A 27,550-nucleotide genomic window follows, 5' to 3' on the forward strand; every position below is an offset into this window, starting at 1 on the left:
TTGCAGTCAACTCCTACGTGATGAATTTATGATTTTATTTATTTGTGGCCTTACTCGCTAGTATTGGTTTTAATGAGCACAACCTTGAACGCTGGAAGGTAAGTAAGTAAACAAAGGGTTAAATGTTATTGAGATTAGCCACAAAAAAAGTGTTTAGAGAATTTCATAAGTCGCAATTAAGAAAAATATGTTAACGGCAAATTTCGGGAGGACTATAAATAATAATAATTAAGACTTTAAGCTACACGTGCATCTTTATTATACAACAACAGACATACAACTTAAATGTACTACTACATACTACTTATTATATGTTATGTTTTTGGTCTTTTTCACTTGCTGTGTCTTTCCTTGCCTGAGTGACCCAGGTGTTCGTTATTGTCTCATTAAGCAACCCCCCATCTGTGTATTTAAACCCGTGTTTTTGTGCGTCGGTGAGGAAGTGTTTTCTGTCTTGGTTATGTTCACCTTTCGTCAGTTTTTCTTCATTTTTTCCTAGTTTAATGTTTGTAAGGCGTTTTCTGCTGACGTCTTTTTAGCAAACCTTCAGTTTGCAAAAAAATAATAAATACAAATTTAAAAACAAAAGGGGAGGAAAGCCAAAAAAGACACAGCAGGTGAAACTCATATCCAATTACCCAAGGAAACACACCCAAAACCCCGACAACATTATATTAGCCAACCACAACAGATTAAAAAAACAGTAACACAGTGTTCAATTGACGACTTCAAATACTTTACATTTGAGCAGATTATTATTTCACAGTTGACTTGTTGGCATTCGAACACAGAACTTCAGACAGCGGGGCAAAAACACCATCCGCAAAATTGACTTTGAGTTCCAAAATCTGACAGTATTTATAATTTGATGTGGCTAAGACACCTGTTTGAAAGCCACTCCCCCTTTCAATCGGCACGGCGACGGTCGCCGCCTTCCGCCGCCACGAACTTGATGTCGGCGTTGGCCGTCCTGGAGGCCGTGCTGCCGTCCCGGACTTTGCGGCCGTACAGGAAGGGGAAGGTCTTCCGGAAGGACTTTTGGAATCCGGCGCCCATGAAGCCGTAGACCAGCGGGTTGACGGAGGAGTTGGCGTAGGACATGCAATTGGCCCACGTCTTGACCTTGTAGCTGGCGTACGTGGCTCGGAAGTCGGGCGAGAAGGACTGGAAGAGGACGAAGATCTGGATGGGACCCCAGCATAGGGCGAAGAGCAGGACCACCACTACCACCATTTTGGAGACTTTGCTTCGGATGCTGAGGCTTCTCTCCGATGGTAAGTTGACCTGGCCGGGTATTCCACGTTCATTTTTATCTTGTTATTTAGTCTACAATTAGCTTAGCATGCAATTAGCATTTGTTTCAAAGGGGAAAAATTGGAAATATAATAAAAAAGTGGGTTTGTGTAATTTAGATGCAATATACATCGCCATTGTCATTAATTTTCTGAACTTTGTCGTCATGAGGGTCATAGGGGGTGCTAGAGCTCACCAAAGGCAACAGGCGGGGGACACCCAGAACGGGTGGCCAGCCAATCGCAGGGCACAAGGAGACAAATCACCAATTGGTGTTAGCTAGCGACAAATTGCTGTATGATTAGCCTAGCATGCATGTTTTTAAGATAAGGGTACCCGGATTAAAGCTTTTGGTACCTGGTAGTTGTTATCTCCCGGTTCCACGGTTGGGCGGCCAACCCTCTTCACCATAAGACCGTAGCAGAAGGAAATTGTGAGGACGGGTAGCAAATAGGCGGCCATGAACTGGTAGAGGATGAAGGCCCGCTCGTGAGTCTTGGAAGGGAACCTCTCTACGCAGTATTGCCTGGGTCCGTACCAGTAGCCCTCCTCGATACGTTGGTACATCAGGATGGGCGTAGACAGGACTAGGGAGCCTTTGCCAGCACCAAAACAGAATTTCCATGAGTAACGGGCTAAGTTGGGGGACAGTTTTTAAAAAATGAATGGTTGACGAACCGATCCAAATGCACACGCTGACGATCATGGCCAATCTGGGCGTGCGGTGACGGAGAGATTTCAACGGGTAGATGGTGATGTAGCAGCGGTCGCCGCTCATTGCCGTTAGGGTGATGCAGGTGGCTTGGACGGTTACCTGAATCAGAGAACAGGGGCTTTTTGATGGGAGTTCTCGAGTTTTTGTTGTTGTAGTTGTACCTGCTGCATGAAAGCCACAAATTTGCAGACGTAGTTGCCGAAGATCCATCCGGGCAGCGGGTAGAGGGTGGCCGTGAAGGGGACGCAACACACCAGGAAGGTCATGTCCGTGGCGGCCAGGTTTGCTGCGTGGAGGGATGGGGGGTAGTAGTGGTGCTAGTATTAGTCATAGTTGTAGTTGTAGGGGAAGTAGTGGTAGTAGTATTAGTGTTAGTGGTAGTAGCAATAGTATTAGAAGTTGTGGTAGTATTAGTAATAGTTGTAGTAGGAGTAGTAGTAGTATTAGTGGTTGTTTTTGTTGTAGTGGTAGTAGTAGTAGTTGTTGTTGTTTATGTGGTAGTAATAGTTGTAGTAGTGGTTGTAATATTACTAGTATTAGTGGTTGTTGTAGTGGTAGTAGTAGTAGTTGTTGTTGTTTATGTGGTAGTAATAGTTGTAGTAGTGGTTGTAATATTACTAGTATTAGTGGTTGTTGTAGTGGTAGTAGTAGTTGTTGTTGTTGATGTGGTAGTAATAGTTGTAGTAGTGGTAGTAGTTGTTGTGGTAGTATTGGATGTAGAAGTGGTAGTAGTAGTAGTAGTATTGGTTGGAGTGATAGTAATAGTAGTAGTAGTAGTAGTAGTAGTAAAAGCGCACAGTTTCCTTGATTGAGGTTTTGTAACGTCTCTTTCCATTTTTTTAATCTCCTGACTTTCATGTTGACTACCTATTTATTATTCCTTTTTTTATTTGTCAATTTTCTTGTTGCCATTTGCACACTTTTTGGTAAAGTTTTAAATCTCATTATACTTGTATGATGACAATTTAAAACCATTCCATTCAATTCAATATTAACACATCCCAATACAAAACGATATTTGGAAATGTAGCTCTTCTTTCAATATTTTAATTGACACTTTTCAGCTCATTGGAACTAGCAGAAAAAAAATAAAAATACACAATTGATATATCCTATTTGTTTCAAAAACTGACATTTGACTAACCTATGTAAAAGTTGGTGGCCGTCCTCATCTGTCTATGCTTGGAAATGACGTAAATAACCAAGGAGTTGCCCACCAAGCCCACCAGCATGATGAGTGAGAAGAAGAGTGGCACCAGCCAGGCGTCAGTCAAGAAGGGATGCCGCTCTGCTCCGGCGCCCTCCTCTCCCACGTCCCACCGTCGACTCTGCTCCCCTCCGCCTGAGAAGTTCCCCTCGGAGACATCTGTCCACCAGCTCGGCTCCGTGGAGTTCCCCCCCGGGGGAGAGGATGGCTGCATTCTCCGCAGGTGGATGGAGAAAAGCCACCACAAAAAATAATGGGTGACCCCGATGGAGACGGGACAGAAATCTCAATGAGAGAGAGATGCTATTTTTACAAGCCCCGTTGGAATCGAGCCCCCTCATTCATATCTTTTTTTGCATTTAAAAGTTCATATTTGATGAAAAAAATGGATTTGTATGGTTGAAATGGAGAGAGGATGGGAATATATGAGGCGGCGTCCATCGAGAAGACGCGGTGGGAGGAGTCTCTGTTGCTGGAAGGTGGTTTTATAGTTCAATCAGGCTCACACACACACACACACACACACACACACACACACACACACACACACACATAAACACACAAACATACACATGCGCACACATATTGAATGCACGTGCTGCAGGATAAAAAGTCCATTGCTGGCGTCTCCATGGCAACGGTATCCATCATCCCATCTGTGGACCGAAAAAAAAATCAGCCCTTTCTTTTGAAGTGTTGGATGTGAACAATTATGGAAAATATCCCAAAAACTTGGGTTGCCAGATTTGCTTGTTTTCAGAAAGGCAAATATGAAGCTTTTTTGACTACTAATATTCAGATAGTCACTTTTTGGTGGTGTTACAACAGGGATTGAAGTGTAGGTCTGATAACCCAAGATTTTTTTCACTTGTTCGTTTGGAACGCAGGGGTGTCGGAGCCTATCCCAGGCAACTAAGCAGCAGCTGAATGGATGTTTTGTCAATTTCAGGCTAATGAAAAATCGCTACTAGCTTGGGGCAATTTTGAGTGTTCATTTAGCTAGCTTAATATGTATGTTTTGGAGATGTGGGAGGAAACTGGAATACCCGAAGAAAACCCGATGCTCAATCTGGAAATTCTCAAAAACTGACAAACGAAGAATCATTCCTCAAAATCAATAGGAAATGAGGAAAATGACACAAAATGGACTCCCTCATCACTGGCTTCCACTTGGATTGTCATCTTTGAGTTTGACCCCCGTTTTTGACATATAGCCTTCTCCACCTAAAAAAATGACGCAATATCCCGTCAGTCGCTAGGCGGAATAACGCGGCAGTTGTGTGCACGAAAGCACTCGTTAATGGGCCTTGATGAACTTAAATCGAAACATCAGGCTACCTTCCCTTACCTCTGTTTTTTTTAGCGGGGAAGTGAGGACATTTGTATTTACAACGTGTTCTTTTGTTAATGGAAATGTTCGAACACTGCAAAGCGTTTTATTCATGCGGAGAAACCTGCGTCATACGCAGACATTTTCTCATATATTTAGCCCTACAGTTTTAAATAGGGTTTCAAAAATGTCAAAAATCACTTTTTTGCACATTCACAACAATATTTAGCCACTTCAGTATTCATTTTAAAATGATGATAAAGCTAAATCGTAAATTTAAATGTAAATCCAAAACATAAATCCTAAATCAGATCGATTTATTTTTTTATAGCTAACATTCAAATTCAAACAGACGTTGACAGGAAGTAACAAAATAAAACCCATAGGGACTCATTTGTGACGCTGGAACCTAGTCAACTATGCCCTTTCTGGCTTTTATTTTGGTACTCCGGCCGTTTATTGTGGTACATTTGATCACCGTTCGTTTGAAATAGCATATTAGCTAAGACATTTAGTACTTTTATCGTTATTTTCAAAATTTTGATGTAATATTTAGTTTCAACGTTTTGATATAACGTAGCATACACCTTACATAACTGCAGGATACATAGATAACACTCATATTAGCGCTTGAGGCTAATTTAGTATTCATTAAATACACTATGTATGCATGACCTAAGCAATTTGTTTAGTATGGCGAGGTCAGCGTGCTTTGTTATGCGGGAAATGTTTTGTGATAGCACCCTGGGCATGAGGGTGCATACAAAGTGCTGACCTCCAGTTCCGCGTGGGCTAACCTGACGTTAATGTCTATATAATCACACCGCATATGTGTAAAAACACATTTAGTGAGGGGACCGGGTGAAAAATGTCGCTTGTTTAAGCGCCCGTGAAGTAAATGAGCTGACACTAGAGGGATAGTTATCTCGTTTAATGAGTGTCTGTCGGACATGCTAATGAGTTAGCGGCGGTAGCATTTTTTTTCCTTGACTCCAGCGTTAAGTCTCTGTAGGTTTGAAAATGGCTTTTTGCTGTGTATAAACATCTCGACAGCGCCTATATTAAACGGAATGCTAATGTTATGACAGCTGGGGATGATTAATTGCTAATGCTTGAATGTGAATGGACAAGGAGATTAATTCCAGAGTCCTTATTTATAGCCGCAGGCGCCCAAACCTCTTGAGAATCAATTGGGGTTTCGTTGTATTAATATCAGGAGTGGGATATTAGTGATGGGATTCCGTTTTTATGATTAATGACTTGTTACTGTGTGTATGATGACAAAGTAGCGGACGAATTGGTGGCTTTGAAAAAGTGGCCGGCTAATTGGCTTTATATATTCGAGTATTTCGTGGCTAAAAGCTAAATTCATTTATTTTGAAGATTGCTCAAGATCAATTATTAATTAGTTAAATGTTAAATTCAGGACATCAAACGTGTTGGATTTGTTTTGTGTGTGATCTTGCTTGACATTAAAGTAAATAGCTAAGTTGAAACTAAAATGCTACTAAATTTGAAGGAGAAAGACCAAAACTAATGTTCAACATTAAATATTAATTGGTTTTGGCCTTTTTGGAAAACGGTTAGCTGTGGATAATTAGATCTGACTCAAAAATAACAAAACAAATAGATAATTTTTTTTCTAGTATCCACCCCGTGAATGCCTAAACATGACAGCAGTGACATCCAGTGTTCGTTCTAAACATTGCAACGAAAATTCATAATGCGAATTGGGATGTAGCTATCTGCATATATTTCCACTTAACTAGTGTATATAGTATATGGTTCGTGTAAAACAAATTGATGTTTTACTTATTGTCAAGGCAAATACATTTCTGATTTCCCTTAAAATATTAGTCAAAAATGATTTCTCTATGAGTATTATTGTTATTGTAGTAGTCTATACTGTGATTCTAATACTATACCAAATTAACCAAGAAAAAGAGAGCACCCTTTGCTCTGCCTGAAAATTATTGTGTTATATTCTTGTGTAAAAAATATAATAAAAGGTATTTCCACTTAATATTGCTGTTGTGGAACAAAACATTTGTGTGTGATTAATGAGCGGTGAAAACTAACGAAAACGTATATGGATATGTTCAATAAATGTAAAGGAAAGGAGGAAGCGGACGCGAAATGGAACGCAGCCTTGCGATCACATGCTTGTCAAGTTGGATCAGCTGACACTGGCAACATTCCGCTTTTCACCCGCTTCCTCTGCCTTTTTCCCCCTTCCGCGTTAAGCTAAAACGTCGCCCAAATCTACTTCATTACTCAACATATAATATTCATAGTGGCATTTTGTTTTGTGTTGCTTATTCCAGAGGTCTGTTCGCTTATCTCTGCTTAGCACACCGCCGAATCGATGCTGCTAGAGTGGATGATGGACGGACACGCTATTCTTTACACGGGGGTCACTTTGGCCTTCTGGACCACCTTACTCGTCGTCGGTAAACTCATTTCTATTATTATATCGATTAAAAATGTAATTTGGGGAATTTTGTCTAACAATAATAGCAAAAAATGTGGTTAGTCGTCGTGGTTGCGAGATGATTTATAGATAATAATTGTGTTTGGGATATGACTACATCCTGAAAGCCCGTGAAGCACTGCAGTAGCTAATGCTAAGGATACTAAAATGGTCAAATATAAATTAATTCGTTATTAATACTGATGACCCCGAGTTGGAATATTGTGTAGGCGTCATTGGAAAAAATATAAGCAGAATTTGGACAGCATTGACGTGCTTGTTACCGGTGATAAATTGAGCTAGCTTTTAGCCCATTGCTAAATTTGGCTAAATTAGAAAGGATTGTGTTTTGCTAGTGCACGGATGTGGTTAAGATAATGTAAATATAATGTTAAAACACATTGTTTATAACATTGAGGTCTGTGTACAACTGTTTTCTCAGTGTTGTGTAGTTCTTGTAACACCAAAGTAGTACATATTTGCACTTAAATGTGATTTTTGACAACAGTAGATGCCTTGGTACATTCTAAAAGACGAATTCCGACTGTACTAATTGTTAAACTTTGTTTTTTTACAGGTACATGTTATACAATATTCGATTTAGGATTCCGCTTCGATGTGGCATGGTGAGTACGCTTGCTTTTGGCATTTATACTATATTTACAGTAAAATAAAACAAGCTATATCAAATTTGCATTGCAGTTTTTAGCCATTTAATGTTTATGCCCCCCACCCCCATTTTTTTTTTTGCAGGTTCCTCACAGAAACATCACCATTCATGTGGGCCAATCTGGGTATCGGTTTGGCCATCTCGCTGTCGGTAGTCGGAGCAGCTTGGTGAGTAGCGACCACATGACTAAAGACGCATTCTGAAAGTTTTTTTCATCTCATTGTTTCCTCTTTTAAGAAAACCTTTGACATTGTGGAAGTGGAATATCTTCGTCTACCATAAAAATGATTATAAGTTGTGAGATGGTTATTTATCACTTGTGTATTTGTTTCTCAGGGGAATCTACATCACTGGATCCAGCATTATTGGGGGCGGAGTCAAAGCCCCTCGCATTAAGACCAAAAATTTAGTTAGGTAGGCATTTATTTAGATGTGAAGCATCATTTTTATTACAAATTTGTCTTTTCAACACCTGATAAAATGCCATATATATTTTTTAAATACATTTAATCAAATTTGTTTTTAAAATCTTTTTCTAGCATCATTTTTTGTGAAGCAGTTGCAATCTACGGCATCATTATGGCTATTGTCATCAGTAACATGGCTGAGGTACACTTCTCATTGTGAATAATATACAATGTAGATTCTAACAACTATTATTATTCTTTTAAATACATCCTAATACCATTTGTACATTTCAGAACTTCAGTGGAACAACTCCCGAGACCATCGGGGCAAGGAACTACCAAGCTGGTAAGAACGCAGAACCATTTTGGTCACTTTTGGTCACGATGCCATGTTGTTCACTTCGTGTGCCACCAGGGTACTCCATGTTCGGCGCGGGGCTGACGGTGGGCTTCTCCAATCTCTTCTGCGGCATCTGCGTGGGCATCGTAGGCAGCGGGGCGGCGTTGGCCGACGCCCAGAACGCCAGCCTCTTCGTCAAGATCCTCATCGTGGAGATTTTTGGCAGTGCCATCGGCCTCTTCGGGGTCATCGTGGCCATCCTGCAGGTTATAACTTGTTCATTCGAATCCTTGTCGTCCATTTTGGCTCAAACGTGACCCGTTTTTGACAAAATTTCATCAAAATAGCCTCGCGGATGTATTTTTTTTACCTTAAAAAGGCCAACTTGCAGTCCTTTAAATTAAATGGCTACCTGGTGGGCAAACTTTACATAGATACGATACATATAAAAAAGTGCATCCGTTAACAGTACATATGAAACATAAACAGAAAAAAATGACCAAAGTATTAACATACTCGTCACTCATCATTAAAGTAAAAAGTATAATATGATGTAATGATTTTCATTGTTTTTGACCATTTTTTTTCTCTTTTCTCTCCCAAAGACTTCAAAAGTAAAGATGGGTGACTAGAAGAGCACGAGAGGAAAAAGACAACGCTGGAAAAAAAAAAAAAACAAGATGTGTAAATAGTACATCGTAAATTATTTAAATGTTGACCACGTTTTGTCTTTAATTGTCATTTCAAGAAGAACAGCTGTTATGAATGATGGTTATAAATGATATTATAGAGTATTTGAATATTTTTGTGTGTGTTTTGAATTCATGTGTGGTTTATTTTCTTCCTTCTGTGAAGCATGTTTAACAAAGTATTTTTCTTTACTGTTGCCTGAGTTGGACGATGTAAATTTCAACGTTTAGTTTGAATTAGAGAGACCAGGCTAACTAACCCCATTAAATCCGTCCTTGTAATTATTCCCCTGGAGTTGTGAAAGACTTAAAATGCTTTTAATTGTCATCAATGTTACAAAATGTGATCTCAAACTGTTCCCAATGCCAATTCCAGATTAGTCTATTGGCTGTGTGTGAGTGTAATTATGTGCATGTGACAGTGATGAACGTAAATGTACAATAAAAATAACAACCACTTGATTATGTCCTCAGAAGTGTCTGTGAATGTAAAATAAAAGTATCCAATCACAACGTCATCCATCATTGGTTTGTGTTTTGATTCTAGAGTTGCAGTGTTACTTTTAACCATGTAGGTGGCGCAGTTACAACACATGAGTATGGATGAACGCTCGTGTGTGTACTATAGATTTACATTTTAAATTTAATATTTAGACTAGCTTTTTAAAAATTTAAACATGAAAGCTTCTCACTGACTACTGTACTTATTCTACATACTGTTTACAATGTGTTCAAAAATTATCCCCTGACAAACTATTCCACCTCTAATTAGGAGGAAAAAAATAAACAAGATGGAAAACTTATTTAAAAAAACAAAGAAAAAAACAACCTCTGGAAATAAAAATTAAAATAAAAAAACATCTGGAAATAAGTCAAATAAAAAAAACAATCTTAGGGAATAAAATAAAAATAAAGAAACAGGAAATAAACAAAAAAAAAACAACCATAAACAAATTCAGGGGAAAAAAGGAAGAAAAAAAACAACTACCTTCAAATTAAGTTAATCAGAAAAACGTAGCTTGGAAAATAACATAAATAATAATAAAATTACACAATAAAATACATTATTTAGTTAAACAGAATTTAAAAATATAATTCATTTAAAAAAAACAACCCACAAATTAAATAAATTTGAAAAAAACAGCCATGCCTTTTTAAATTTATTTTATTTTTAAAGTGAATGCCACACACTTCCGTCCAAGTATCTGTTAACGAGGAGGAAAAAGGCGATTTCTTTTCCCTTGGCGACCTCCCTCACTCCTCGTGTTCTCCGGCTTCCGTAGCGAGTGAAAGCGGAGCAAAAAAAAAAGAACCTGCCAAAGCGCCAGAGGAGCATCCTCCCATCCTTTCTTGGCTTTCTTCTCTCATGCCTTGACCAAAAAAGCACCAAAATGACGGCGGAAACATGAGGACGTCGCCTCTCTACTCGCCTCCTTTTCGTTTGAACGACGCCGACGCGTTCGACGCTAGCTAAACAACACTGTCCATTTTTTTCATCTTCCCGCACCTTTTTCTAATCAATTCCTTTCATTCACATAGTGTACATACCCACATATTGAACGAAAATACTTTTTTTTCCAAATAAACTATCATTACAACTAAACATTTTCCCCTAACACGACGTGTTATTACGAAGATACAAAAAAAAATGCAAGAATTCGTCCGACAAGGTAAGCAGCCTTCCATATTATTGAATCCATTTTCCTGCTTTTTGGTGTTGCTAATTCCTTTGTGGGTTCCAAGCCTGCTACACATTGGCTTTTTTAAGCTAGCTTCCCCCCAAAAAAGTGTACTATACATCTTATAATGTCATTTCTACTGTAACAAAGGCGACGGTATATCATGGGATGTTTTGGGGGAGCCCAACCGGCTGTTTTTAATTTTTTAATTATTATTTTTTAGCCATTATTGAATGGTAATGGTGGTATTTGTTGGGGGGGAAAACGAGGATGTGGAGGTCTTTTCTGGCGTTGAAGCTTAAGCCCAGCAGTCAGTCAGCTCCACGAAGGGTGGAGAGAGAGAAAGAGAAAGAGAGAGAGGATGTTAATCCAATCCGACACGTCTCTCATTTCCAACACAATATCTTTTCAGAGGGTGCTGTAAGTCACCCCACTGTGGGATGCCGTGATAATATCAAGTGGCATAGTTGAAATACTACCAGCTTGACTTCTAATTTACCTTCAAAGAAAGTGATGTGACGTCTGAAGCTGTGTTTAAAACACTTTCTACTCTATTTTATTCTGGTTGAATTCCATTTTGTAAGGTGGAATAAGATAAGGAGAGAAGGTTGTTTTTGTTTGTTTTTTATTGGAAAGCGGGGATACTATGAATTTGACCTCTATTTTTCCTTCAAAGAAAGTGATGTGAAGTTTGAAGTTGTGTTTAAGATACTTTGTATTTTTTCTATTTCCATTTCGTAAAGTGGAATAGGATAAGGAGAAAAGATTGTTTTTATTTTTTTGTATAGGAGGGAGTGAATACTACATTGTTGACTTCTAATTTACTTTCATAAAAATTGATGTGAATTTAATTGAATGCTTTTATTGTCATTAAAGGTTTAAAGCTTCACCATAGTGCACAAACAACAACAACAAATGAATAAAGAATCATTAAATAATATCTAAGTAATAAATAAATAGTCAACAACAGCGTTATAACACTTTCTCCTCTTCTATTTCCAGTTAATTGAAACAAAAGCCAAACTTTTTTCGGCTTTCCAACTCCAAAAATATTTCACATTTCAAGAAAAAATGTTCATAATAAAAAATATGAATGATTTCAACAAGCTAATATTTGTATATTTGGATGAAAAATGCTCTCCACAACATCAGAAAAAGATACAAAAGTTGTTTTGGAAGCATAAATCCTCCAAGCTTTGGGTAACCAAAGGGGTAATACCCGAATAAAAACCACAAAAAATCAAGACCCAAGCATAATAGCAATCATTTATCATAATTATAACAACTTTTCTCATTTTAAGTAGCAGAGCACCATTGAAAACATTGATATTTAATTCCTTAGCGGCCCACCAGAGGGCCGCTTGCGGACCAATACCGGTCCGCCGACCGTTGTTTGGCAACCCTCTCGGCACGGCATCCACCACGCGGCTCGACCTTTGACCGGACCGCTTTTACGAGCGACCCATCGGCCCCGAACGCGGTCGTAAGTCGGATATTGTGCGCTAGCGGGTTTGACCTCTGAACTTTCCCGCTGGCGTGCAAGACGAGGCGAGGGGGATATCGGCGGTGCTCATCTGCCAGGCGGCAAAACTCGAGCACATCAGATAGCGGAAAGGGGCGCTGGCGGCCTCGGCGCTAGCGGCGGGGGGTAATTACAAACGGAAGGTCGCAGCTTGCCGCGTTCTCAAACACTGATGCCTGATAGACGCGCTTGATTGGAGTCAATGCCTTTCTCTAGAGGAGATGCTAGAAAGAAGAACATCAGCTGAGTGTGGGTGGGTGTGTGGGTGTGTATGTTAACGTATAAAGTAGAAATACTTCACTTAATGAACACTTTTTCTTTAATCTGTAGAAACTTTGGCTCTACTAGACCACCTACTGCTCTATAAGGCTTTTACTTGAATCATGAATGACTGCTAATTTTTTAAGTGAATGCTTTTGTTGTCATGGTACAAGTGTTATTTGATTTCAATCTTCAGCACAATGTCCACAAATGACAACAACAAACAAATAGACAAGTAAATAATCAGTAAATCAGTTGGAAATGAATGAATAGTTGACATCATAAGTAGTCAATAGCATGAATAGGCTGGTAAGTGCACATATAGGTAAGTAGTAGTCAACAAAGGATTTTTTTACTATTAGGTACTCATATTTTCCTTAATGGATTCTTTTTTGCTAATTGGTGTCTTTTCTCTGTATGCTTTAGTCTCCATTTTGGTTTTCAATCTCAATTATTTCCATTTTGGCATTCGATATTCATTTATTATTATTATTTTTTAATAGCTAGCACACCTAGCTAGCCACTTTACACAAATTTTTGCAGATCTCAAATCGCCCGTCAGTATTCCTCATTTAGTTTTCAATCTCAATTATTTTGCATTCTCTGGTGCTTTAATTAATTTTTTTAATAGCTAGCACAGCTAGCTAGCCACTTTTCATTGCATCCGTCTGCCACTCGGTGACGAACTAGCCTCCTGTGAATCGTCCTCCAGACGACCAGGTGTCGTCAGGCTTGCTAATGAATTTTTTATTAGAAGAAACTTAAAGCCACATTAGAATAAGAGACGCATTAGCATGTTTAAATCTTTTCATCATGCAGTTTTCCTTTTTTCCATCGACCTTAAAACAGTTCTATGTATACTTTTGACATCCACACATTGTTCCCTCATGGATGAGACAAAATGTCATCTTCCTTCCACCCGAGCTGAAGATGTACAATAAGCCCGAGGGCTCGGCGCAAAACATCTGCCAAACACGCCAAGTGATAAAAACCACTGACCACAACATTAGGGTCAAAATGCAGCGACGTCATACAATACAACACAAATTATTATTATTATTATTTTTAAACCAGTACATTTTTAAGTATTGGAGAGCTGCTAAATGCTAACTACTAAATACACATTTTTTTAATCAAAACTACCCCCCAAAAATTGAACATTTTTTATTTTTCAACATTATTTTTCTTGTTTTTTTTTCTCCCTACTGCTATTATTATTGATTTTATATTGTTTTTAACATCAACATGCCCAGGGGCCAAAATATTGAAATTAGTATTGGCATTTGTAAGTAGAGGCACTTGTAAGTAGAGGCACTTGTAAGTAGAGGCACTCGTAAGTAGAGGCACTCGTAAGTAGAGGCACTTGTAAGTAGAGGCACTTGTAAGTAGAGGCCTTTTCTAAGTAGAGGAACTTGTAAGTAGAGGCACTTGTAAGTAGAGGCCCTTGTAAGTAGAGGCACTTGTAAGTAGAGGCACTTGTAAGTAGAGGCACTTGTAAGTAGAGGCGCTTGTAAGTAGAGGCCCTTGTAAGTAGAGGCACTTGTAAGTAGAGGCACTTGTAAGTAGAGGCCTTTGTTAGTAGAGGCATGACTGTATTGGACAAATCTGTCCAAAATAGTACTGGCCCATGAAAAAAGACCAAAAAATACGAAGGAAATCGTACCCTTTTGCAACTGGCTACCATCTTAGATCAGCAAAAACTTGGGATTTGACAATGAAACTGCCTAAATTAAAATAATAGCTGAAAATTGTGACTCGGGGGCGTCTTATACGAGACCAATTGTAAAATTCAACCATTTTACGGCAATTTGAAGGGTACTTATATGCGGAGGCAGCTTATATGTGAAAAAATATGACAACTGTATACACGTGTGTGTGTTTGTGTAAATGTCGAGGCATCTTTTCCATTGACGTGACAAGAGCAGAAAAGATGAGATAACAGCGCAAAGCGTTCCCCTTTCCAACGCCCCTTCGGCTCGAATTAAACTCTTCGATTTAAAGCCTCGACCCGAGCGACCGCGTTGGAGCCATTTGATTCCCGTACACGTGTGCGTGCCGTGACCGCCGCTTCCTTGACATAAGATTGCACTTAAGTTTTTCAAAATACGCCGCCGAGATAGTCGCCGCCGCCAGCGCCATCACGGAACTACACTGAGCTATTTAAATGTAAATTTGCCAAGTGTACAAAAGGAGAAGCAAACACTCAAGTGGACGACATCTTTATTCCAATTTTTTTTCCAGTAACGCTGTAGAAAAAATAAACAAAACGACTTTTCCACCACGAGGACCTCCAGCCAAGTGTTTTTTTTTTTTGCCATAGCACATTTAATGGTCTTCTTCCACTACCGAGTTTTTAATGGAGAAGATTCTGCTGAGAGACAGCAGAAGAAGAAGAAGAAAAAACAATAAAACAAAGCTATTTTCAACCTTATGCAGCGACCAGTTCTTAAACTACTGTGAAGATACTTTTGAACTTTTCTTTTGTGCCGACGAAAACATTTTTTATTGACCTTTTTTGGCTGAAAGTGGAAAGAATTGGTAGTCCGTGTCTGTGGAAAATGAAATTGAAGAAATTGCTCTTCAGTTTCTAATTGCTGGATCGTATGGTAAAAGACAGATTTTAGCTTATAGCTATAACCAATCTGTACCTATTCTGTACAATTATATTTGTTTTTCATTTGTTGTGTGTTAAATAAGATTATATTCCAGATTAAATGGATAATTATTCTCTTTTTGTCTCCTTCAAGGTGTCTGAAATCCACCAACAACAAGATCCTAGCCTTGTTATCCATCTGAACAGGTTGCCAGATCTCTGATTTCCAGGTTTACGGTTGCCAGGTCTTGCCTGGACTATGAGCACATATCACATTGCCTTACATTCGAGATAACGCTCTCTACTTTTAAACCCATCTCAAATCAATGGCGTCCACCCGGATTTCAATCCGCTGACATGCACCGACACATCGGGACCAGATTGACAGGCGGGATTTTCCTCGGAGCCCTTCTTTCCCTGGCGCCCAAACGTAGGTCTCACTAGTGGCAAAGTGGATGTACTGGCGTATTGGAGCACATTGACGCATCAGCGGGCCGCCTCCGCCGGCGCCATGAGCGCGTGATCGGCGCTCCTCGCCGCTCCTCGCCCCCCTCCCCCGGCCGGCCATGACCCGGTTGATGTTGGGCCGAACTCTGGAGCGCATCTGCAAGGGAGTCCTGTTGCTGTGCCTGCTCCACTTCATCATCATGATGATTCTTTACTTTGACGTGTACACGCAGCGATTCGACCTCTTCAGCCGCTTCAATAACGGTCGCAACGGTTCCCGGAACAATGCCAGCGGACCTCATTTTTACTACTACAACATCTCCAGGCCCAACGCCACCGTAGCCGGCTACCTGGCCGCCGCCGCCGCTGGCGAGCACCCGGGGCCCACCACGCACCCCCACGTCAACCGGACGCCCTCGGCCAAGACTCTACCGCCATGTCCCGAGAATCCCCCTGGCTTGGGTAAGTCCAACTATTTTTCCCGTTGATAAAGTTGTACTTTTAAGACAATATTTTTTGAAAAATGTAATCAGAAACTAAGAATCAACATATTGCCAACTATTTTTTAGATAACTATGAACTAACATGAAAATAAAGTATTTCCTCGCATATTAGCCACCTCCGCGTATAAGCCGCACCCTTAAAATGGCCTTAAAATTGTTTAATTTTGCAATTTCTCGCATATAAGCCGCTCATTGATTCACAATTTTCACCTCCATATTCGTGGTTTTAATAGGGAGTACAAATATGTTATTTTGAAGGGAAAATATTGATAAAAATCATCATACATGGTATTTCTGAGAAACTGTATAAATCAATTGCACGTGTTACAAACGTAGACAAATTAAAAAAGGAAGTCAAGTGACTAGTACAACCAGGAAATGTCTCCGTAGCAGTACCTAGTCATCCCTAGGTAAAATGGCGGCGCCCTGAGCGAGCAAGGGCAGGAAAAATTGAGTTATTTCCTGATTTATGCAAGATATGGTTTATTTTTTTCTTGAATTTCATTCATAGACATCAAAATAAATCTTGTTTATCCTTTTATCTGTTTATATTTTCTCTATTTTTGACTTAAATGACCGTATCGGCCGCATTGTCTTGCGTTATTGCATTATAGCATTATAATTTGTGCGCATATAAGCCTTACCCTCAATTCAATCTTATATTTATACAGTATCTATTCTTTTGATTGGACTTCATGCAGTAATTGTTCCTCCATATATGAGCCAAGTTCGAAAATATGTCTTTTTCTGTGATAAAATGAGTCCATAAGAACAAGCCAAGCTTCTTCCCCAGACATGTTTCCTCACCACGAAGCGTTCAAGGACAGATTTAGAATTTTTTTTCCCTATTTTCCTCTCTTAGGACGAGTTAATTAGAGGAATGATGAGACGAGACGAGACCTTGATTTTGTTTTCTCTCTCTAAGGCTGCCAATTCCCTTTACTCCTCTTTTTCTGATTTGGGAAATCCAGGAAGCCATTCTCGTCTTTTTACCAATTAGCCGCACAGCAAGTAGATTTTTTTTCTTGTCTGGCCAGCAACATCAACACATTAAATATCAAATATGCTACTTTTACATTCTCACTACGTCATTACTGCACGCCAAAAATAACGTTTTCATCCACCATGTTTGATTTCTACACTTCAGATTGAGCTGCAAATTTGAAGGAAAGCAGTAGTTTCTTGTTTTTTTTATTTTTTTGCAAGCGCCGCACATCAGACACCCAGCGGGGGCGCCGTGAAAGGCTTCGCTTATCTCGCCAGACATCACCTGGTGCTTTTTTTGTCTCGCCGAGTCTCTCCCGGCACGTCAAACATCCGCCATCCATGTTGGAAAAATACGTTAAGTTGATTTCTAAGCTATAAACAACAAAAAATAAGCATTTTGACTCATTTGGATCACGATTTCATTCAATTTAAAGGGATTATGTTTGATAATATTCCTCCAATCATTCCAAAATGCAACTTTTTTGTAGTTATTATGTAATACTATCATATATGTGTGTAGTTTAATCTTTTTTTTATGGAAACTTCTTCAAATTATCCGCGGACTGTTTACTGGAAGATAGGAGTTACCTTTACCCTAAAATGCAGACCTAGAAGGACGCTTAAGAAATTGCTGATGCAGCGTGATAGCTATCCAACAACCTTCATGATTACTTCACTTGATTATGGAATTGTTTTGCCGAATAGAGGCTTGTTTTTGTTTAATTTCCAATGGAGTTGTTTTGGAGTTACGACCATAATTGTTTTTTATTGAATACCTGATATGCGATGATTGTTACAGGTTTTGTTTTTGCTTGAGCAATTGGATTAATCAATAACCTTGTAATTGTTTTAATTTATGGCCTTAAATGGGTAGGAAATGTCAGAATTAAATCTCTCAAGAATAGATTCACCCAATAACAAAAGTATTCGATTGAGGCGCTATTGCAGCGAGCTAAAACTTGCTTATATTTGGGAATAAGGGATAATCCAATCAAAGCTCCCTGACTGAACACCAAACTAGAGTTAAAATGATTTTTTTTGTGTGTGTAATGCACGCGAACAAAATCCACCGACGACAATAGGAATTACAAACACCCTCTGGCGCATATTATCACTTTTATTTTTCAATACAACTATTCCCCAGGACTTCTTAGCTGCCCCACGACGTGCCTGACATAAAATACGCAAACACATTGTAACCTTGTCAGCACAAATCAGAAGAATTCTAGAATATATTACAATGGCCTTAAGTCTCATGCGTTACCGATAAACTATTTTTTTCATCTCCCATTTAAATTTAAACACTTTTCTTCACCAGGGTGCCGTAAAATGACAAGTTTGTGAGTTGTGTGATCAACTGTACTTTGCTACGTTTCCTATCCACAGTCAACATTGTTTTTTTAACCAACTGCAGTCAAAATGGCGCTTTCAATGGGAGTTAATGAGTTAATAAAGAACCTCAAAATGCTCTTTTTGAGATTCATGTATCACATACTCGGTGGATGGAAGCTACTCTGAGGCAGCACCTGTCAGCTGGTGTTCTACCGTAGCCAAGTGTGTGTTTTTGTGTGTGTTTTTGTGTGTGTGTGTGTGTGTGTGTGTGTGTGTGTGTGTGTGTTTATCCCATGGTGTGGTATCTGTGTTGGTGTGTATATATCCTGCCCCGCGTATACAGCTTTAAAATTGGCCTTAAATGGCAGAATTTTACAATTTCTCGCGTATAAGCCGCACCTTGATGGACATTTTTCACCTCCATATTCATGGTTTTAATAGGTAGTACAAATGTGTTATTTTGAAGGGTAAATCTTGAGGAAAAATCATTTCTGAGATACTGTATGGATCAAAAACAGATTATTATGGTCAATATTCATCCAGTAATGGTTGTTTTATTACTGCAAAACAGAAAATAACCAACAATTAGTAAATGTTACTAATGTGTACCCTCAATTCACTCATCTTTTTTTTTGTTGTTGTTACAAATACAGCTTATATACGAGAAAATACAGTAAATCCCCTGAGAAAACTGTTTCCGCGATTGGCTTAAAGTCCAAATTAGCTCCACAAATACGCAAAAATCTCGATTTTTAATCACAATTTCAAACAACTCCCAGTTGTCATGTAAATCTGCCTCGTTTTTGAATGAAACAAGACAATTTACATCCAGAATTACGGTAATTACAACCCAACTGTTTTTCCTATTTAAATGTTTTCCCCTATGGCAAAACTGTCGACTAACAGCGCGAACATAACACAAATATTTTGTACCCATCTAAATATGTTCATTTAATGATTAGCTCTTGTTGAAACCACACTTGCTGTGAATCCTTTCCACTCCCAGCATGCATTGTGCCAGGTGCGGCGGCATCCTCCGTTGCCTTCCCCGCTGTCACCCAGCCAATTAGCTTCTTGAATTAATGATTAAAAAAACCCTAGCCCTTAGCCACCTTTGCATCATTAAGAGTAGGCAACCTTTCGTGGCGCCGCCCGCCGAGGCTTGACTTTTTATTTTTTATTTTTTTATTTAACGCCCACGTGCTGTCTACTCCAGCTCGTCCAATCTGGCACGCAAGGTTGTTTTGCCCGGTGTGCAGGAAGCGACAAACAAGCAAGAAACACCCACAAAATCAATAGGAAATGAGCCAAAATACACAGAAAGTACTAGAAAAAAATCCTATTCTTGAAAATTTGTCTAATTTTTCCGAAAATACCCTATAAAAGTACCCTAATTTAACAATAAAGTCACATAAAATTAATCTTACTACCTGCCAATGACAACAATAGATGTCCAAGGCACCAATTTTGACATAAAATGTATTAATTTAGCTAGATATACAGTGCTAAATTGTGGCGCTAGCAGCTAACCACTATGTTGTTTACTAGCTGATCACAGCCAGGAATGGAAATAAACATTGAGTACATTTTTCTTGATGTGAATAATCATATTTTAGCAAAAAAGTAAACTTAAACTTAACAAAAATAAAACAGTCCAGGCCACATAAATAAGTTTGACATGAAATGCATTCATTTAGCTCGATATACGGTGCTAAATGTTGGCGCTAGCAGCTAACTGCTAAGTCCTTTGCTAGCTTATCACAGTCAGGAAAGGAAATAAACATTAAATACATTTTCCTTGATGTGAATAATCAGATTTCAGATCCACTGACATCAATAGACGTCACTTCAAATTGGACGTCTCCTTCCGTCAATGGTAGCAAATACATAAAATAATAATAATAATGCCCTCACATTGAGGAAATAGGTTTTTAGGAGCAAAAAAAAGAGCCATGTAATGGCTGCCATAAATTTGCAGGAAAACGACCTTCTCTTCTCCACGCTACCGTGCTCTAATTTCTACCCGAAGGAGAGGACATGAATTATTTCTTTTCTTTCTATTTCTGTTGTAAACTTCCACACTCGGCCCAACGTTATTAGACAAGCAAGCGGCCATTGTTGTGCTTTTTTCCACTTTCCGGATGGATTTTCTAATGTAAAAGACAAAAAAAAAGGCCAACCGGCTGCCAAGTGTATTTCACACACGGCTGTGACATGTTGCTTAAATGGGGCGCGTGGGTTAGCAATTTCCTTTTAAGGCGGAACTAAAACAACACTGCGTTACGGCACCCCCTGGTGCGAGGGTAGAAAAAAATATATTTATGTTTTTATAGTCGTGTTTACCAATAAAATGCGAAGAACTGCGGGTTCAAATTATCCATTTTTTTGTACCGCTTATAATCGTATAAAGTGTCCCGGGGGGTGCTGGAGCCTACCCCAGCTGATTTCGGCCACCATGTGGGTGGGGGCGGGGGGATCCTGAATAACAACAAATAAATGAACAGATAAATAATCAATAAATAAGTAATAAAGCAATTTTTAATAAATAAATTTGCAATAAATAAATTTTTAATAAATACATTTGTCATAAATACGTTTTTAATAAATAAATTTGTAATAAATAAATTTTTAATAAATAAATTTGTAATAAATAAATTTGTAATAAATAAATTTTTAATAATAAAATTTTTAATAATTAAATTTGTAATAAATACATTTGTAATAAATACATTTTTAATAAATAAATTTGTAATAAATACATTTATAGTAAATAAATGTGTAATAAATAAATAAGTAATAAATACATTTGTAATAATAAAATAAGTAATAAATAAATTTGTAATAACACAATAAGTAATAAATAAATTTGTAATAATCTGATTAAATAAAATAATAAATAATTAAGTTACAAATAAATAATAAAATGGTTAGCAGTGGGATGTAGGAGTACCAGGAGAAAACCCACGTGACGCCAGGGCAAACTCCACACAGCCAGAACCCACCTAGGGATCGAACCCACGACCCCACAACCGCCAGGTCGAGGCTCTAACCACTCTGCTTTGCTACAAATAACTTATGGAAAACATTTCCTTCCAACCGTAACGGCACGTAAGATTATTCATGATCGTTATAAATATGTAACACATGCGTTTGCTCACATGTACAAGAATCAAAGTCGCTATAGCGAGCGAAAGCCCGAGGTTATCGCCATCGCCAACAAACCAACCAAAACAGCGTCATTATTCACGCCGTGTTTACGTTGACGGATTAGCAGCGTGAAAGATTGGCCGTGGATTAGCTCAAAGATTTATCGAGGCTATACAAATAAAAAGCCTTTGTGTTTATTTTGGGGTTTTCTTTTGTTTTGCTTTTTGTTTTGGGAAGACAAGCGGCAGATAATATCCGCGGCATCGTCATCCGCCGCCGATGAAATTAGCATCCATCTCGGGGAACCAGAAAAAAAGGCCTGGCGTCGTTTTGGGTGAAATGAAGAGAGCCGAGGCGTCAAATATCTTCTTTCTAATGTGCTTTAAAATCACGTTGGGGAAATTAGCGCTGCCACGATTAGCCCATTGCTCTCTTTAACGGGTTATTTTCATCTTTTGCATTTTTTTTGGGTGAAAAACATAAACATTTCTGGGCTATCTGCTAATTAAATTGTAATTTTTTAATCATTTTTTCTGTGTTTTTAGTTCAAAAATCATTTTGTAAAATCTAAAAAAGCTAAAATAAACATTGTTTTAAAAAAAACCTTGATATAGAGCTTAATTTAGAACTAAATTGTGACTACTTCTACTACTTGTCCCAGTTCTTTCGAAGTCCTATGGCACCACACTGCCTCTCTTAGGTCAATCTTGGAACTACAAAAAAAAAACACGTTAACTTCCATGTTACTAACTTTAAATACAATTCATAGTAGCAAAACAAAAGGAAGTTTTCGGCCTCTCTTTTTGGCGAACGGCTATTTTTCGGGTTGAAAACCATCTGCTTCGAAACGGCGTGAATGTAGAATTCGCCTGGCGGCGCTTTGGACCGAGACGTGACCATCTGCGCGTTGTTCTTCCACCACCGCCGCCACTCTTTAGTTCCTCCTCCGCGTTATTCGCCGATCTCGACAATACGACGAAAATCCAACCTTCCCAAACTTCGACGGCTCTTAACATTTTTTTTACCTACCCGCTTTTTTCCCCGCTTGTATCCGACATTAATCCGCACGGAGGGAAAACATGAAATCAGCCGTGCGTATTTAATCTTTTATTTGGTGCGCTGTTGTTTGTGTTGCTTCCATTTTCAAATCCTCAAGGCGCAAAAGCCAGCCATTAATCACAGCCGGCGTGTTTATGTGAAATAATCACATGACCAGATTAAAATGACGAGCGATCCTCGTTGTTTGATATCGCCATCAAATGCGTGCGCCATAAAAAAAAACAACGAGCCAGGTTGTTTTGTATTGTTGTCAAGTACTTAAAAAAACAAAACAAAACAAAATCAATATGGCATCTCTTGGCATCACATTGTGTTATTGTAGCATATTACTAGTATTTTTCCATCAATCATCATTGGTCTCCCTAAGCTTCCATCTATTTAAATGGTTGCCATTGCCGGTGACAGATGTCCAATTTATTGCATCTATCCATCATTATATTCACATACTAAACTGCAAACTTCATCTTTGTATAACATTTCAGGTCATTGTTATTTTGGCCCGAATATAAGATGATGTTTTTTTGTTGTATAAAGGCTGAAAAAGTAACAGTCGTCTTACATTCGGGGTCAAGACATTATAAATGATATATTCACAATGCTAGATATCTTTAAAAAGTGAATGCTGAACACTTTGGTGGTTAATACAGATATTACAATTTTTTGTTTTATCAGATTCATTCATATTTCAAAAACCTGAAGGCATTCATTTATAAATGGGATTGTACTTTAGTCGACATACAATCGTAGCTCTACTTTTGTAACTTGAAAATTTTGAAAGTAGAAGTGTACTTTATAAGTACATTTTCACATTCAAAATAAAATAACGGATAAGGAAATGCATTTTTGGGGGGTTTTCGTAACTTGGATCTCTTTGTATCTTGAGTCACTCATTTGCATATAAAAAAAAATTGTAACCTGAAACTTTCGTATCTAGAGGCATTTGTAAGTAGAGGTATGACTATTTAAATGTGAACTTATTAAGACATGATGGACAGTTTTTGCGTGATTTGACTGAGGTTTAATGACATGCTTTTTCTCTGTTATATATTTTATAATCATTATTTTCAGATGTACTATCATTATTTTTGTATAAAAATTGAATTTGGTGTTCAAAAATCCTTTTTTTTCCAAAGTAGAGGCTTGCAAAAAAGCGGGTCGTCTTATATTCAACCCGTAATTAAAGTGAGTCAATGCACTATCCCACAATCCTCTGAGGACGCTATTGAAAACAGAAGTTGGATTGTTGTTGTTTTTTCAACGTGTCAAATGTCCGAAAATGTGATCTCCCAATTTTCTGGAAGGTAGCATAGCGCAAGACAACAAACAGAGGCGACTTTTAGATCAATAACGATGATCCCCTCACTCCCGCTTCTTCTAAAAGCCACCCTGGCGTCTCTCCCTCGGCGATCTATTTTTCAACCTCTCAAGCCATCCTTCCGGGACCTTTCCAGTGGAAATAAATGGCCGCCGTCCTTGTCTTCCGAGTCAGATAGACTCTGCTTGTCGGGAGCTTTAAACCCAGCGTGTAGGCGCAAGTGCACTGCAGTTACATCAGTTTAATCAGATCCCTGTTGAGCTTCTATGTGTGTATTTGTGTGTATTTGTGTGTACTTGTGTGTACTTTGTGTGTACTTTGTGTGTATTTGTGCTACTTTCCGAAAAGCTTCATCCAATTTCCACATTTTGATCCCCGCTAGACTCCTATGACACAAAACGCCGTCAAAATTGGTGGAAAAACGCAAGCTAATTAGCTTGTTAGCTACATAGCGACATGCTAAAAAATCCGTCATCCTTGCAAGACGAGCACTTAAAAAGGTTGTTTTTGCCACTTGGTACTGTTGGGAAAGGATGTAAAATTAGCCAACGGTTCGATGTATCTTGGCCTTGGAGAGAAAATACCTGATGGGGAAAAAGCGGGTGTGGAATAAAAGGGATGAGGAAGATTAAAGGGAAGGAGGATGTTGACCGTGGGCATTGATGCATATCCGTTTGGGGGGGCACCCGGCTGACTGGACCCTTGGGCAACCTCCCTCTGAGGGTGCCGGAGCCAATGGTACGTGCTTGAAGTGTGCGCCGACAGCTTTGAGGGGAAGCATCGTTTTTGCCACTTTTCAAAGCGCTAACCCGCAAGCTAACCTGACTTTTGGAAATCAGCAGAAAATGTGCATGTTTTGAATGTTGATTTGATAGCTATACATTTTTTTTAGGGTCTCACCGCTACAGGATCCCTTTGCTATTTTTACCTGTTCTTTGTGGGTTTTTTCTGGGTGCTTCAGTTAACTACCACATTCCAAAAAACATGCATGCTAGGCTAATGGTATGCTAAGTTTGGTTTATAGTTGAATGATTGGTTGTTTGGCTTCTTGTTTCTTGCGATTGGCTGGCTACCAATTCAAGGGGTTCCCTGTTAGTTAGCTGGGATAGGCTCCAGCACCCCCGTGAGAAGCAGTTCAGAAAATGATAGAATTTTAGATCATCTGACACAAAGTCATCAGCAGATTTCCTAAATAAAAAATATTTAGTGGTGATAATGAGGATTATTTATGAATTTATGGAGCTGTCTGAATGACGCCGTGACCTTTGCCCTTGCGTGACGTCATGCTGTCAATCAAGTGTCGCTTTGGATTTTGGCCACCGAGTATGCCAGGGAATGTGTGATTTTTTTTTTCTCTCTCTCACTTGAACGTTGACCTCTAGAGGCCTGACACCGCGTCCTCGTCCCTGTCCCGTCCCGCACGCCATCTGAGCGCCGAGCTGGCACGCCAAGCTGCTTGTTAATCAACACCGTCCGTCCATCCCTCCGTCCATCCGTCCGTGCCTTGCGTCCATTCCCGAACACAAGCCAAAAGCCACGCTTTTCGGCGGATTTCTGCCGGCTCAGTCCGGAAATGGAGGACATTTCATTTGACCTGCCCTTCAAATTTGAAATAATCCAACTAGAGTACTGGTGTCAAAGCGATGGCCCGGGGGCCAAATCTGGCCCGCTGCATCATTTTGTGCGGCCCGAGAAAGTAAATGAGTTGTTTTAAAATTAAATTTAAATGAAAATTATAGTTGTATATTATATTTACTGATTTCCCATTTTTAAATCAATAATTGCAATTTTTTAATCCATTTTTTTGTGTTTCTAGTTAAAAAAAAATGTAATATACATGTAATAAAAATAAATATATAAAAATATTTTCTCTTTTCCACTTTAATATTGCACATCATTAAAAAATACACATTGTAGCTTTTTAAAAATAAAAAAAACATAATAGTAATGAATAAGGACAATTTAGCATCCAATTAGCCTAGCATGCATATTTTAGCGATGAAACCTAAAGTACCCGGAGAAAACCCACACAAGCCCAGGTAGAACATCCAAACCTCACACATTAAACACCCGGGATCGAACCCTCGACCCAGAACCGCCTCGCCGACGCCCTAACCACTATCCCCCGAACCTCCCACGAGAATAAAAATGTTAAAAAAAATTAACTAGATTGAACCAGCATTAGTTCCTAAGGACTCCTTTGATTTTCCCAAACTCGCCACCCCCTCAGAGAACAAAAGTCTGAACCCCCCTGTCGTTTAGGAATAACGATTGGCATATAATTGGCACCCCAGGGGCGGGGCCAGTTTGGTTTCTGTAGATTTTCCAAGGCTATCGCTCTCGCTAATGACAGGAAGAAGATGGCGAACCAAAAGCACAATTGGGACTCTTTACGTAGAGAACGGCGTGCAACAACACGCTTCCAGTCGATGACTCTTGGGTTGATTCCGCTGCGTTTGATTGGACGAGGCCTCTCAAGGCAAACTCATCAATACTAAGTGGATTATTAACTCTGGAACGTGTACGCACTTTTCTCTTTTAATGCACAACTCCATCAATGGAGGACACAGGAAATGGCCCCCGAGGATAAAAAAATCTATGTTACTCGCTGTGTATTATTGTCTTTCTACTTGCTTGACTTTTAAATATGTACTGGCTGAGATATTGTCGCCTGATTGGCCGCTATTCACGGGGAATGATCGCTAATCTGCTGGAAGGGGAGGGGCTTGGCGACTTGACTCCTCTGTCGGTTCAATTGGATTTTGGCAGATAAAACGCATTAGAAAAGTGAGTTAGTCAATGAATATGCGGCTAAAAATCATTCAATGGCTTGCTTTTATTTTGAAGGTTGGTCTAAAAAATACAGTTTTGCTTTACTGGGCAATATTTTGATGATTTTTGTTGTTGTTGATGTTAGTTTACACTCATTGGCATGCTTTTTGGTAGTTTTTGACAACAATTAATGTTGATGTAGAATATTTTTATTTTGAAAGCCGGTCTAAAAAATAGCGTTTTGCTTTACTATGCAATATTTTGATGGTTTTGTTGTTGTTGATGTTGCTTTACGCACATTGGCACGCTTTTTGGTAGTTTGTGTTGACAACAATTAACGTTAACATTGATATAGAACAATTTTATTTTGAAAGTCGTTCTAAAAAATACTGTTTTGCTTTACTATACAATATTTTGATGATATTTTTTGTTGACGTTACTGTAAACTCACTTTATCTTGACAACAATTAACGTTAATATTGAATATTTAAATAGAAATGTAAGCTGGGAGAGGCTCCAGCACCCCCAAGTTTGCTCAAACTGGTCTGAAAAATAAATGTATGTCTAATTATTATTTTTCTATTTTATTTTTACATTTCTGAAGTACTAAGTAAGAATCAGGTGCCTTGGACTTTTCAAGGAATTTGAAGTACTATTTAAAATACATTTGAATAATTAATATTATCAAAAAAACCAAATTATTCGACATATTTCCTTCTTCAAATTCCAGTTGAAGCTTTTAAACTTATTTTGGTCAACATATGATGCTTTCTCCAATCCCTTCCTCAGCGTCCAATCACATTGCTCCCTTT

The 27,550-nt window shown here is 38.8% G+C and overlaps 3 protein-coding genes across 3 annotated transcripts in view; 2 read left to right on the forward strand and 1 right to left on the reverse strand.

The window, feature by feature from the left end:
• Positions 1-353: 353 nt before the first annotated feature.
• Positions 354-3,763, reverse strand: kiss1ra (KISS1 receptor a). The gene is made up of 5 exons (XM_077724095.1): positions 3,153-3,763; positions 2,170-2,294; positions 1,972-2,107; positions 1,651-1,889; positions 354-1,284 (listed from the first exon to the last, which is right to left on the reverse strand). Exons 1-5 carry the CDS (start codon positions 3,427-3,429, stop codon positions 907-909), a joined length of 1,155 nt encoding a protein of 384 aa, XP_077580221.1. The 5' UTR covers positions 3,430-3,763; the 3' UTR covers positions 354-906.
• A 2,922-nt stretch (positions 3,764-6,685) lies between these two features.
• On the forward strand, positions 6,686-9,639 carry atp6v0b (ATPase H+ transporting V0 subunit b). The gene is made up of 8 exons (XM_077725175.1): positions 6,686-6,995; positions 7,593-7,641; positions 7,769-7,852; positions 8,022-8,099; positions 8,225-8,294; positions 8,387-8,435; positions 8,505-8,698; positions 9,038-9,639. The coding sequence occupies exons 1-8, from the start codon at positions 6,911-6,913 to the stop codon at positions 9,062-9,064; spliced, it is 636 nt and encodes a 211-aa protein (XP_077581301.1). The 5' UTR covers positions 6,686-6,910; the 3' UTR covers positions 9,065-9,639.
• A 706-nt stretch (positions 9,640-10,345) lies between these two features.
• The window catches only part of b4galt2 (UDP-Gal:betaGlcNAc beta 1,4- galactosyltransferase, polypeptide 2), a 32,240-nt gene continuing 15,035 nt past the window's right edge, over positions 10,346-27,550 (forward strand). Inside the window, exons 1-2 of the mRNA XM_077724699.1 lie at positions 10,346-10,791; positions 15,331-16,085. Coding sequence (XP_077580825.1) covers positions 15,743-16,085 — 343 coding nt within the window. The 5' untranslated portion in view covers positions 10,346-10,791; positions 15,331-15,742. The remainder of the gene's footprint in view (positions 10,792-15,330; positions 16,086-27,550) is intronic.

This window comes from Stigmatopora nigra, chromosome 9 (assembly GCF_051989575.1).
Source record: "Stigmatopora nigra isolate UIUO_SnigA chromosome 9, RoL_Snig_1.1, whole genome shotgun sequence".
NCBI classification, from domain to species: Eukaryota; Metazoa; Chordata; class Actinopteri; order Syngnathiformes; family Syngnathidae; genus Stigmatopora; species Stigmatopora nigra.

What these genes read in the sequence shown, in the direction of transcription:
- kiss1ra (XM_077724095.1), bottom strand. Translation starts at nt 3,429, where the DNA reads ATGCAGCCATCCTCTCCCCCGGGGGGGAACTCCACGGAGCCGAGCTGG. An exon ending in GGCCACCAACTTTTACATAG is followed by an intron (nt 2,295 to 3,152) that starts GTTAGTCAAATG and finishes CCCTCCACGCAG; the next exon opens with CAAACCTGGCCGCCACGGAC. An exon ending in TTGTGGCTTTCATGCAGCAG is followed by an intron (nt 2,108 to 2,169) that starts GTACAACTACAA and finishes TCTCTGATTCAG; the next exon opens with GTAACCGTCCAAGCCACCTG.
- atp6v0b (XM_077725175.1), top strand. Translation starts at nt 6,911, where the DNA reads ATGCTGCTAGAGTGGATGATGGACGGACACGCTATTCTTTACACGGGG. An exon ending in TTCCGCTTCGATGTGGCATG is followed by an intron (nt 7,642 to 7,768) that starts GTGAGTACGCTT and finishes TTTTTTTTGCAG; the next exon opens with GTTCCTCACAGAAACATCAC. An exon ending in CGGGGCAAGGAACTACCAAG is followed by an intron (nt 8,436 to 8,504) that starts CTGGTAAGAACG and finishes TTCGTGTGCCAC; the next exon opens with CAGGGTACTCCATGTTCGGC.